This window comes from Hetaerina americana, unplaced genomic scaffold (assembly GCF_022747635.1).
Source record: "Hetaerina americana unplaced genomic scaffold, ioHetAmer1.1.p SCAF_4, whole genome shotgun sequence".
NCBI lineage: Eukaryota > Metazoa > Arthropoda > Insecta > Odonata > Calopterygidae > Hetaerina > Hetaerina americana.
The window spans coordinates 18,256,516-18,270,248 of record NW_027286985.1 but is presented as its reverse complement, the minus strand read 5'-3'; the positions used below and the strand labels follow the sequence as shown (position 1 = coordinate 18,270,248).

Here is a 13,733-nt window from a genome sequence, read left to right as displayed (position 1 = left end):
GCAGCTCGAGTCGTGCTGACCTACTGTGTGCGTCAATACAGTGACCATTTGGCTCCCTCCACCTATTCTTGCGCTAAACAAAAATGGAGTTTATTTTCTGGACAGCCGTCATGCATATTATGGTCTGTACATGACACTTGCAACAAAAATAATGGGCAGAAGAACAACAGGCGTTCTTAATACATATCAAAATAAGCACCAGAATATCGTTGTTACACAGCAGAAAAAAATCATCCAGAATATCCTAAAAATATGTATGCAACCCATGAATGAAATATCAGAAGTTTTCTGTAATTGAGCACCTATATAATGTATTTGGAATGCAATCAAATGATTGGTGATCCAAACAAACCACCATTTTGTTTTTCAAGGCGAATGATTTATACACTCTGAAATTGTTGCATTATCTATTTTATTTCACCTGAATCAAATTATTTCAAGACTTCTTTATAATTAGATGATTTTTCCTAGACAGTCAAAAACTGTTATAGTTTCAACACCCAAGCGAACCTAGAACAATCTAACTTTCCTGAAGTACATCTGAGCCCCTCTCTTCATAATGAAGCATACATTCTGACTGTCATTTTCAGTATAATCAGCTTTTAGAAACAATTTACTATCATTTCCATTAATTTCAACAACAAACCAATCCTTGTAATTTGTTTAACCTACAGCCAAGGCATCCTTTCCTTTACAATTATATCATTAACTCTTATTTTTATCCATCATCATCATCCGCACAACATTATATTTATGTATATCTTTAAATCCATGTAACAAGGAGTATTTAGCTTCAAGGAGACATCAATGCATAAAACTTCCAGGTTGAAGAATCTCAAATGAAGCTTTATTCATACTGTACCCTGTGCTTATATATTTTTTAGAAGTATTGTGAAAGTTTTACATGTTAAAGTTTTATGAGATGAATATGTAAGACTCCAGTAACAAGCATGTGTTGGTATTCATGTCCTACCTCAGTTATTATTTTGAAATTCTAAGTTATTGAATTGAATAACTCTATACAGTCACTAATATGACTCCATTTTTTTCTCATGAAGGTGGTGGAATTTGACTCTCCAGCATTGTTAATGGCTAAATCTGACTCACTATTCCGCCAAATGATGGAAGCAGCAGGGATCTCAAGCATCTCAGCCATAGAATGACATATTGTGTGAAAGATATTTGCAATGTTTTTTTATTCAAGTGTTTTTTTAAGTGATTATTTCACACCAAATTTTTGTTTTTTTTAGCCCGAGCTGAATATTGAATGAGTCATGGAATGTTGATCTTATTATAAAAAAATGTACTTGTACAAGTATTTAAAAAGCAGTATTAGAGTTTTGAATGTTCGATTAATATTTATATTTATCCCATTTTATATTTTCCTGTAGACTTTTATATTTATTTGAATGTTTTTAAGGATTTTTTAAAAATAACATTGCAATGTGGTTGTGTTCAGTACTTAATTATTTAAATTTCAAAAGCTTTTGAGAAATCAAGAAAATATTGATGGGAGCACTATGTAGGTGAAATATTTTAATAATTAGAGAAACAGTGCTTATTTTGATAATTAGAGAAACAATATTGAGTGCCTTATGATTAATTAAAGGTTTTTTGCTGTTGTTTTTAGATTCATGCTGTGATTGTATACGTGCACTATGTATCTCTCTTCCATATTGTTCAGTAGCTAATGGAATTTATTTTTGAATCTTCAAAATATGATATTTTCTTCCATGAAAAAGTCCATAATTATAAGCAGTTTGATTTTAATTAAATGTTTATTTTATATAAATGTCAGAGCTGTTCAAATAACTTCCATGGTGTCCCAATGGACTTCTTATATGAAGTAATAATTTTATATTATACAGTTCTGATCCCAGATAAAATTTCAAATCTTTTTAAATTGGGTAACCAGGGATACTGTCATGAATGCTTGTAGTAATTGACTCCGTTCTGTTCATTTGGTCTGGCCCATTTGATGTACTCTTCTCTTCTTCCCATCATATCATATTGCTCCCCCATTTGGTCCACATCATCCCCAACTAACCTTAAATCCCTTGATTCCATCTCTCACTTCTTTACCAAAATAGTCCAACACCGAGTCCCACATTACCGCAATATGTCCTCAAATGCTGTTCTGTCTTCCCTATCCATTTCTAGTCCCCAAAGCTGCAGACTTAAAGCTGATTTAAAACTCCTCTACAAGACCCTAAACTCGGCTATTGATTGCCCTGAACTGCTATCTTTCTTTAACTTCAGAATACCAACCCGATCCACCCGCACCCACTCCCTACTCCATCTGCCTTCTCCTAGAATATCCCTCACCAAGCGCTCACTGTTATTTCGCCTCTCCTCCCTTCTAAATTCACTCCCTCACACTGTCGACCCCTTTAACCTATCATGCAAAAACTTCACCACCCAAGCTTTATCCCACCTTTCAGTAAATTAAAATTTTCCCCTGTCCATGCTTGGTTCTCGTTGTTATTGTTATACTGTTATTGTCTTTGTCCTCTTTTATGTTTGTTATATTTTTCACTGTAAATTGGTGCCACTGCTGTATGTGAACAATGTTTTAAAATTAAAAAAAATAAATAAAATATTTTTATGAAAAATAAATATTCCATTTTACTGATATTTATTATCTTGAGTGTCTACGGTAAACTAGGTTCCCATTGAGGGCACATGAAACATTTTGGGAGGAATGACCATGAGAAAGATACTATCATCAATTTTAAATGGCAAGATAGCATTCTTAGGCTTTTACATGTGCATGCTATAAAAGTGAATAAAATGTTGACGCATTTACTAAAACAATATAGTGATTTTGTATGAACTATATTGAAGATACTTATGACAAATAATGCTGGAATTATCATGTTATACATACATAAAAACCAAGTTTTTATCAATTCGTTTAAAAACTGATCAGAATGTGCTATGGACATATTTTCAAACATAGAATATTTCAGCTTATAAAATGTCTTTAATTTTTCAGTGAATCATACTTACTGATTGAATTGAGCCTTTGAGTTGTATTTAGCTTGAATATGTGGAAAAATTGCCTCTTCCATCTTACTAGAAAAATGGAATTCTAAACAAGACAAAATGCTATGCTAATAGTCATTGGTGGGAGAGATGAAGTATACCTGACAAGAAAGAATCCAGTCATAAGATTGAATATTTTTCCATGTTGCAATTTGAATTACATGGTTCAAATAATGATTTGCCAAGTTATCAGCAGATTGGTAAGGGGCCACTTAGAAAATACCTCTAAAGGTAGACAAGAGAGGTATCTGTGATGTTAAAAAGAGAGGGTTTTAGGCATGGGACAAGATGTCTTCAAGAAAATACATTGCTGGTATTTTCAGTCAATTCCTATGGATATCCAGAAATGAAACAAATAATGCAAATAGTAATAAAGTAACAATAATCTGGGAGAATTGCCTTATTTTTTGTGGATTTTGTTCATCTTAAACTTCATTTTAATTGTAATACTGAATTTGAATCAAGCCAGAGTCAGTGAAAAAAGGCTAAAAATTGCAGTGGTACATGGGCAAAGATCAAAATGTTTTGATCTTTGCCCATGCACCTGTAAAAATGGTAAAATTTCACATTCAAAGTGGAAGGATTGGAAAATTTGTATTAAAACTGTGATAAAAACTAATAAATAATTTACTTGTATGTATCACAGAAAAGCTAATGTATGTGCTACAGTGCACCTGCTTTGTATTCTCGATTTAATTGTTTTTTTTTAATTTGTAGCAGGAAACTAGGTGTTCCAATAATTTTAGGTGAGGGATTGGAATAGATGAAAAAAATATCCATTACTCACCCCCTTTGCAGTTACTGCTTAAATTCATTTATTTCTTCTTCTTTGCAAAGATAAATGATGTTTGAAAACTATTGTGATTTTATATGAAACTGGTTATTATGAAATTTTTTGGAATGTTGAAGTTCCAGAATCAGATTCTATTGTATGTTGATTACAAATGTACTTAGTGTCCTTAATTGTTATCATTGAAAAAAAAATTATTACTTCTGTTCACTGTTCCTTGAAATAAGTGCTGTGTAATCCTTCCAATGAAATTCATTAAATATTACTATAAATTTATTCAACTCGATGTTTTATATAATATACTTATCATGAAACCATCAGCTAAAAATTCACAATGATTTTGGGATGATGGGTCTTAGTTTAAAATGTTGTAAGTCAAGAGGAGTGCATTCTGGAGGCAAATGTGATCAGATTTGCCTACTTGAGTTGGGGAGAAGAACAAAATTCCCTCCAAATTTCTGTTAGTACATGTCTTCCTACCAATTAAGCGTTATCTCCTCAATTGTCTCCTATGGATTTGACCCACCTCCACAGTAAACTTCATGGTGTTGGCTAACCTATACTGAACAAATTGCAGAACACTCCAATTAATACTGGATAGTATTTTAGTCAAGAATAAGGGATGCCTCTAGGATATTCTCAGAATACATGTTGACCAAACTATCATTTTCTTAATTTCAGGTTTATCGAGAAAACCAGTTGCTTGGAAAGAGACTGCTACCCTTATCTAGACTTAAACTCAATGTGTTATTTGGCCTTCATGAGATTGAGAGCAATCAAGCAACATGCTCAACTAGCATGAAATTTATAGTTAAGGGCAAATACATAATTCAATTCATAAAATCTTTCCGGTCAACATTAGATATTGACTTCATTAAAATAGGATACTAGAAGAGGGATGCACATACACTAAGATGAAGTTATTCTAACATCAGACTTGAGGAAGTTTGGTTTTGGATAGTTATATTAATCCTTTTGTATCACAATATTAAAAGTTAAAGTCATAAACATTTAAGTAACATATATGAAGTTAAAAGTACCCTCAACATATGAGGGTGGTCCCAGAAGTACCCGACCCAACAAAGAAAACAGAAAAATATGTATTTATTTTTCAACATAATCTCCTTTCAGCTCTATGCACTTTTCCCAGATATGTTCAATAAGTTTGATACCCTTTTCATTATAAGAACTGTCTTGCTCCTCAAAATAGCCATGAACTGCCGACATCACTTCTTCATGGTTAGAAAATCTTTGACCACTGAGTCATTTTTTCAAGCTTGCAAACAGAGAATAATTCAAGGGGGCTAAATCTGGCAAGTTGGGCACATTAGGTAGCAATTCAAACTTCAACTCATGAATTTTGGCAATTGCAATAATGGATTTGTGAGCTGGTGCATTGTCTAGATGAAACAACACTTTTTTCTTAATCAAATGCGGTTGCTTTTGCTTGATTTCTTTGCTCAAACGTAGCAATAAGTTTGCATATGACTCCCCATTGATAGTTTTTCATTTTTCAAGATAGTCAATAAAAATTATCTCATCCACATCCTAAAAAACCGATGCCATGACCTTGCCTGCAGATGAAACCGTTCTTTGCTTTCTTTTGAGGCGGTTCTTTTTGAATCCATGGTTTTGATGGTTCTTTTGTCTTGGGTATGAAGTAATAAACCCCATGTTTCATCCATGGTTATGAAACAGTGCAAATATTCTGCTTTGTTGCTGTGAAACTTTGCTAAACACTGAACATCTTCACAAAACTGGTTTTGCTCAAGTGTGAGCAAATGCTGCACCCATCCACCACACAGCTTTCTCATGCCCGAATTTCTACAAAATATGCAATGTACTGCACTTTTTGAAATGCCTACTATGTCAGATAGCTTGTGTGATTTCAGTCGACAATCATCCAGTATCACTTTGTGGATTTTCTTCACTGTTTCTGAAGTCATCACCTCATTTGGTCAACCAATGCGATGTCATCTTGACAGCTCATACAGCCACGTTAAAACTCTACTACCCAATATTTTACTGTTGTAAATGAAGGAGCAGGCTCATCCAGAGTATAATTCAGTTCAGCTTTTATTTTGGTTGGGCTGAGGCCTTTCAAACAAAAGTATAGTATCACATAGCAATGACCAATTCTATTAATTTTCACTAATGCATTGAAAACATTCACTATTGATGGCTGCCAAACAAATACTAAACAACATGGCATCATCAAACTTGAAGCATATGCTTTAGAGATTGCATATTTTCTTATACAGTGATATTTTTCAAACAACTACCACCATCTCTAGGTCAGGCGGGGTACTTCTGGGATCATCCTCATATATTTTAATTTAACTAAGGGATGGTCCATACCCACATTTCTCTATCAATTAGGTAATTAAAAAATGTAATTTTTCCATAAAAGCTAGTCTTCAACATGGCCACTGAGTGATAAGAAATAAAGAATGTCATTGGAATAAGGTTAAGAAGTTCCCAGAGTTTGATATGGTTACTTATTTGCCTAGGTTATTGCAGGTGATTTTAAATATTTTGCTCAAGGTGGTAGAATCTTTTTCGGAGCTCTTGGGCAAAAGTCAAATGGTATTCTTAGGAACTGGAGCTTTAAATTGACCCTATGGACGTTGCTGTAGAAGGCTAAAGGAGATTATTGACTAGCAGTGGAAGTATCTAGAGAAAATAAGGGGAAGAAAAGTACCAGAAGCCATATTTTGACATTTGAAAAGAAGCTACAGCCCTATGATGGATTTATGCATGCATTAAGATAAATTTTAAGTCTGTTTTTCTCAAAACCTAATTTTGCTTCAGAATTCTGGTATGTTTGTGTTACTAATCACCTTTTCCATTTAGTTGGTGGGGAGAGACAAAGGCAGGTTTTACATACAAGAAATTTTGAAAAATTTCATATTTAAAAATTGTTTCATATGGGCTTGCCTTACATATTTTGAAATTATTTCATTTAGTGTGTTTAGATGCATTGGTATTTGTGGTGAGCATAAGAGGTTATGGTATTTCCATGCAAGATTTTTAATCAATGCCTTATGTTACCAGGTGAACCTTTAGCCTACATGGTATATGAAAAACAAGTTACATTACTAAAAAATTAATTTTTTTATTCACAATGAGTTAATCTCCAAATTTTTTCTTATATGCATGTCTAATACCAATTAAAATGTCCAACACAACAGTAAAGACAGTCTCATATTTCTTCTTTGCATTTTAAATTACTGAAAAATGTAGGGTTTTTGGATAGTTTGAAAATATGTTATCCATTGAGAATTTATTGTCAGTAAAATTCCCTGTATTTTCAACAGTAACGTACACAAAATCAACAGTATAAATATTAATTGGAGAACAATCCATATACAAACATATACATTCACTTTTGCTTGGTAATTATTATATCTCTTAGTAAACAAGCAAATGCATTTCCTTCTGGTTTCTATGATTACAACAATAATCTGTTCATAGTAAAGTCATTGTAAGCATGTTCAAATGTTTTCATTTAAATGGGAAGATATTGAACTAATTGTGATATTAACAAATGGTGATTGATTATCAAATTCCCTGTTTTTTGTGTGAAAATGACATTATCGATGAAATTTTTACATGAGGTGACAAATATATTTTATGAAATGTCTTCCTTATTTATGTATCTGTTCCATTACTCATAAATATCAACAGCCCAATGCTACTCTATCTTGAATGCCAACACATTAAATATCATGAATTTCATATTAGTTAATAATTAGACTTCAAAAGTATATACATTCATTTTGGCATTGCCACAAAACATGTTAATATCTACTGCAATACCTGAGTCAACTGTTGCAACTCATAGGAAGCCTACAGTTTTGAATGAAATGGACAAAATGTCTGGTGTACCTATTACTTCTGATGGGAGGCACAGGCTTCCAAAACATCTTCTGTGAGTATAAATACCCACTCCCTTACCAAAAGAAAGCACTAAAATAATAAAGCCATTTTTAGGTTGCCTGTATGTGACAAACTGTGAAGAGACTATGAAAGAAGGTTTTTCATGGAAAAAGGCTCCGCTCCTTTTTCCATAGGAAGACCTGCTCAGTCTATAGTTCTCTGCTCATTGATTTCAATTAGATAATGCTTTTATTCATGAATTTAAGAAATGATATTGTAAGGAGCCTGACAATGCTCACAAGAGTTCATCTCCGAAGGGATGGAAGATCCAAAGATTGTAATTATGAGGATCAGTTAAGTTAACATTGATAAATAAAGGCTGTAAGAATAGGGTATTTTAATTATCTAGAAGGACCTGATGTACCAGTTTGGTGTACAATGTTATAAGTGCATCACTTAGCAACTTGTTGGGATGCTTATTGGTCTATGAGATTGCATAATTAATAATGTTACTTGAAGACTGGAAATTATTTATACTAAGTGGATTAACATTCTCTTCAAATATGTAGAATATAATGAGAAACACACATAATGAAAAACTTTGATAAATAAGACTTGCTGTCAAAATTTATTTTACATAAAATTCAATTTTTACTGGTAAGTTAGGTGAATTATTATTGTTTTCAATATTTATCGGACAATTTAGGTTTTAAATGGACACTGCTGATGCAACTATGCAACAATATATATCCTTGCCTACTTTAACAAAATACAACCTGAAATCATAATAAACCTTTTAAATTCAACATAATTCCTTCCTCCCTTCAACTTGTCCACCCTGTTTCTTCTTGTTTACCAAACATTCTCCTTGCTGTCGCAGTCTTCAACATACCATTAACAATCAAAATACTCTGCATCCATCTCTCCTGCCTTCTTAGGAATTCTCCCAACAATCCATCCCCTTTCCTCCCTCATCTTACCTAGAAATTCTTCGTTTGTTTTCCTTTTCCTCCATTTCACCTTTTCCATCCTTCTCCACACCAACATTTCAAAAGCCTCTAATATATGCCTATTGTCTTACTTCAACAACCATGTTTCCAAGCTGTACAAAAGTATGCTCCATATCATAGATCTGAAGAGTCTTTTCATAACATCCTTACTCAACATCCATGTCATCAATTTCCTTCTTGTTATGAAAGCCTCTTTGCTGAATGAACTTCTTCTTAGGTATGCCTCAATTACTTCATGACCAGTTTGGTCTAAAACACTTTCGCGATAGCTAAGCATTTCCATCTGCTCTAGTGTATGAGCTTCTATTTTAATATTTAACTTAGCTTGTCTCTTCCTCAAAAAACTAGTCTTTGTTTTGTTTTCCTATGCTCTAATCTCATACCTGTCGCACTGACTTTCCCTCTCACTCAGCAATGCTTTCAACTCCTTGGCTGACTGGCAAACTAAAGCTTAATAATCCATACACCTAATTGATTTTATGAATCCTCCACTGACTTTCATTCCTATCTCCAGTTGTTCTTATGCCTCTTTTACCATTTCCACCATATATATGAAAATGTTGAAAAGCACTGGTGATAACAGATAGTAGACACCTATTTCACCCTTCTTCCTAGCACAGCCCAGCATGAATCCATCTGCCACTCGCACCTGACTCATCTGGGTCATTTATGGGTCGTGGATAAGTCTCTCATCCTTCCTATCTCCTATTTTCTGAAATACATTAATTGATTCTACCTAATTTACTTTATCAAATGCCTTTTCTAAATCTACAAAACAGGCACATCCTGATGGAATTCTATGTTCCTCTCTATTAGTAGTTTCATTACTGACATGGCACCATGCATGCCTTTCCCCTTCCTTAACCCAAACTGATCATCTTATTAGTCATTATTAGGATTAGTTATTTGCCCAGCTTTCCATTCTCTAATTGATGATCCTGAGAATCACTTTATTTGAGTGCAAAATCAAACTTATTGTTCTGCAGTCCTCACAAATGGCTACCTTTCCCTTTTTTTGGAATAAGAAATAACACTGATCTGACTAAGTCTTGCGGCCCAATTCCTCGCTCATAAATACAATGAATTAGTCCATCAAAACTATTCTTCTCACATTTTCCTAAACATACAAGTAGTTTTAGAAGTTAACAATTTTCTCTTGTTAATTGCTAATAGGTTTTAACCTTCATGAATAGTGCACACATGTCACCCTCTTGCAAATTTTCAATATTCTTGCACTATTTCTTCCACCACGCTTCTCTCACTCTATTTGTCACCTGCCTCACTCATTTATTATTCAACTCATTATTTGTTAAATTGATTTTATAAATTGTTAACTTGATTCTTCCTTCTACCTAACTCCATATTTACATTCTTCCATTTCCTTCTTTGGTAATGAAACTCAAGGCACACAAAAATGTTATTAATTCATTGAAGCCATGTTTGGGTTTGTAAAATTGTGAGAAAATTGCCAGTGTTTCATTTTATCATGGCAAGTTGAAGCTTAATCATTTTACTAAGTCACACCTACCATTCTCAGTGATATGTGGTCATCAGCAGTGTGCGCAACTGTCATCATGACAAAATAAGGGAAACCATTTAGCATGTAATTACATCAAATCAACATTTGCTTCCAGCCAATACTTTCAATCAAACTGAACTGGTTTAGGGCAAGGACAGTGAGCTTAGCTATGAAGTAACATGGAGTGGGATGCACTTCTTATATTAGCAAATAATACTGGGAATGTCTTACTTATTCTCTGGCACTTGCTACAATTGGTTCTATAAATAGTTAATTCAGGAACCATTAAAAAATTCTTATATGAAACTTGCTGCTTGATTATTAGATGTTATGGAGCCTGATCCCTCCCTTCTACCAGGATCTGCTGCCATTTGTTTCTACAAATCTAAACCTATGAAGCTTGGTGCCACCACACCATAGAAATAACTTGAATTTGGGTGTATATTAAGCAATTTTCCACTTCTATTGCCTTGGATGCAAGGGGTTTCAGAGAATACAAAATATTTGGTGGTAATAAGTTATATTTTGTTTTGTTTCTTATGATTATTTTGATTTAACTGTTTCTGGAAAATGATCTAAATTCTTAAATCAAATTGGTTTTGTACTAGTTTGAAATTTCACCGAAAATAAGAGTAATCTCATATTCTTGATAAGAATATTCTTTTAAGTCTCTGCTGATTAGGCCTCTCCTCTCGTATATCATTTAAAATGATGAATATTTTCAAAGTTGACTGACCTTTCGTATGTGACTTTGTTTTTTGATTGATTCTCTCATACTGGCACAAGTATCAGTATCACAGGCAAGGTAAAACATGCAGAGGTCATTTTAGTCATTTTTAATGAGTCATAGAAAAAGGATTCAAGAAATGGTGTTTTTGCACCAAGATAGAATGTTGGAATTTCTGTGGGTGAATGCAGGTGTTGCTGTTATATATGTAGTGAAATAAAATAAATTTATGATAATTATTGTTGATGTCTACTTACCTTCATGATGAAAAAATAAAAATCAGGTGAAACTAATTATAAAATTATGTCAAATTAATGCTTACGGTGAGGAATATTGGTTTTTACACAAATGGATTCACTCAAATTTTAGGTAGAAAATTTATTGTAAAATGTTATGAATCTTGTATCACCAAACTATCCAAATGTAAAGACAATCTTAAATGAGTAAAATTCATGAAGTAATTTAGCTTCAGTACATAAGAAACAGTAATATACAGCTATATTAGCTTAAATGGCTCACCTGGTCCTACTAGTGTGAAATTGCCAGAAGACAATCAGTAAGGGGTTTCTCTGTAGTGAATGAGAAAAATCCCTCACCTGGCCTATTATTGAAGAAATGGATGGAAATTATATACTGAACCAGTGGTTCAACGTATAAATGATGGCAGGATTTTTTCTTATATCCAATGAGTCGAAATGATGAGAAATGGTATTAGGGGAGGATTAGGACAAATTTTTCATTTTTTACTTACCATGTAGTCATTCATTTGATGGAGTGAATGACTTAACATATGGTTCATAGTACCTAATTACGTACTTTTACTTATATATTATTTATATTGATTAAAGAATGCATGCATATCATAGTATATGAACATTTGATCCAGTTATTTTTAATACTTAAAAGTACTTTTATCTAAAGCCGGTTTATTATGGATTAATAAGCTCCTAAGTTTCAGGTTTAACTTTGTGGAATTCCTTCATTATGAGGGTAAAAAAGAAACTTTACACTTCCACAGTAAAATTTATTGTGGAAGTGTAATCTTTCTTTTTTACCCTCATAAGCACCTATGTTTTTTTATTTTTCTCTGGCAAGGGTCAATTTTCAAATTTCTACCTTATGTACATGTTAGTGTTTTATGCATGCTCGTTATATATTTCAGACAGGCTGATGCATGTATCATGTGCCTCACCTACATTCCCAATGTGGATGTAATTGCTGGAGGCCTTAGTAATGGAAAGACATTTTTATATAATATTTCTAAGGGACTAATTGTTCGTACCCTAAAAATTAATAATGCTAGAAAAAATCATTTTGCAATCACAAGTGTGAAAAGTCTAGTTAAAAGGCAGGAAAATGAACTTCCTTCCACGAAGAGTGAGGTACTGGTTACTACAAGTAGGTCCTTTAAATACTTTTAGAATCCATATTAATGAAACTATTAGTGAAACATGTCAAGCACACTACGTATTTATAAAATAGAGAGATATTTAATTGAGTAATTTTAAACTACCTAGTTACAATTTTCTCAAATAAATCCTTGTTGAAATACATCCAGTAACATTTCATTGGAAAGTATTGTAGGTAGCACATGTGCGAATGATGCGAATTTCAATCCGAGTATATTGGAAAGAAAATTTTTAACAGATATGTTTCCAGGTAGCCTCAATCAAGTTTAAAGTTGTCCACATGCCATTTGTGGTCCAAAATCCATTTCATTTGAAAAGTCAGTCATTTCAAGTGGCAATGCCCAATGAAAATCAGTCATGGAAGAACTCACAGCCTCTCACTGATATTGCATGCTTCCTCATCAGGAAAATTGAGAGTTGCACCCTAAAACCTAATCTAACCAATGCACCCTAAAACCTAATCAAACCAGTGCACCCTAAAATCTAATCAGTGTAATTGTTTTCTTGTAACATTTGAACTTTTATTCAACTGGAAAATCATAGCAGAATTTAGAAATTTCTCATTTTATCATGATATGAATGTAAACATTTTAATGTTAGGCTGGATTTTAATGTTACACATATTCAATCCAGATGTGAAGTACCCTCTGAAGATTACCATGTTATTGCATGAGGGTTATCAAAGGATGCTAAATAATCAAAGGAATGAAATTCAAATCATTATAGCTGTGTTATAAATTGAAGAAAAATATTTAATCATTAGGTTATATAATTTTTCCCACCTATCATAAGTTTAAATTTGTATAGTATAAATTGTTTATACTGTTGTTGGGCTTTCTTTTTTAGGCTTGTCAAATTATGGCTGTTAAAGCAAAATTCAAAGAACTGCTGGAGATACCATGGCAGCAACTGTTAAAAGAGTCATCTGCTAATGTGCATTAAAATGCTGAAATTCAAAAGGGTGAAAGCCATTTGCCTTAACGGGATTTGAACCCAGATCCCTTGATGTCTGGTCAAGTGTCTCAGCCAGTTCAGCTGCCATGGAATCCTGTTGTACTCCAAAATTTTGGGGGCTTTAAAGGAACAAGATCTTATGGCGAAATACTGTACCTAAAATGTCACAGATATTCATAGTCATGCAAGTACCACCACTGCCCACAAAGACAGAAGCACTCAGCTGGACATTGAGGGATTCCAGCGCAAATCCCAGTCAAGGGGAATGATTTTTACCCTTTGAAATTTCAGCATTAAAAGTGATTATTTCAATCCTGCTAAATTTAAAATTTGATGTCATTTGAAGCTAAGAGTAGTCCCCCGGCTGAAATCTTAGGTTTTTACATCCATCTTAGTATGG

The 13,733-nt window shown here is 33.2% G+C and overlaps 1 protein-coding gene across 2 annotated transcripts in view; it reads left to right on the top strand.

Annotated features, from left to right (window-relative positions):
* LOC139692298 (ATP-binding cassette sub-family C member 5-like) overlaps nucleotides 1–2,596 on the top strand; it is a 32,927-nt gene extending 30,331 nt beyond the window's left edge. For both annotated transcript variants that reach the window (XM_071590402.1, XM_071590401.1), the window contains one exon: nucleotides 1,059–2,596. In XM_071590402.1, the coding sequence (XP_071446503.1) occupies nucleotides 1,059–1,163 (105 nt within the window). In that variant the 3' untranslated portion in view covers nucleotides 1,164–2,596. The remainder of the gene's footprint in view (nucleotides 1–1,058) is intronic.
* The last annotated feature ends 11,137 nt before the right edge of the window (nucleotides 2,597–13,733 follow it).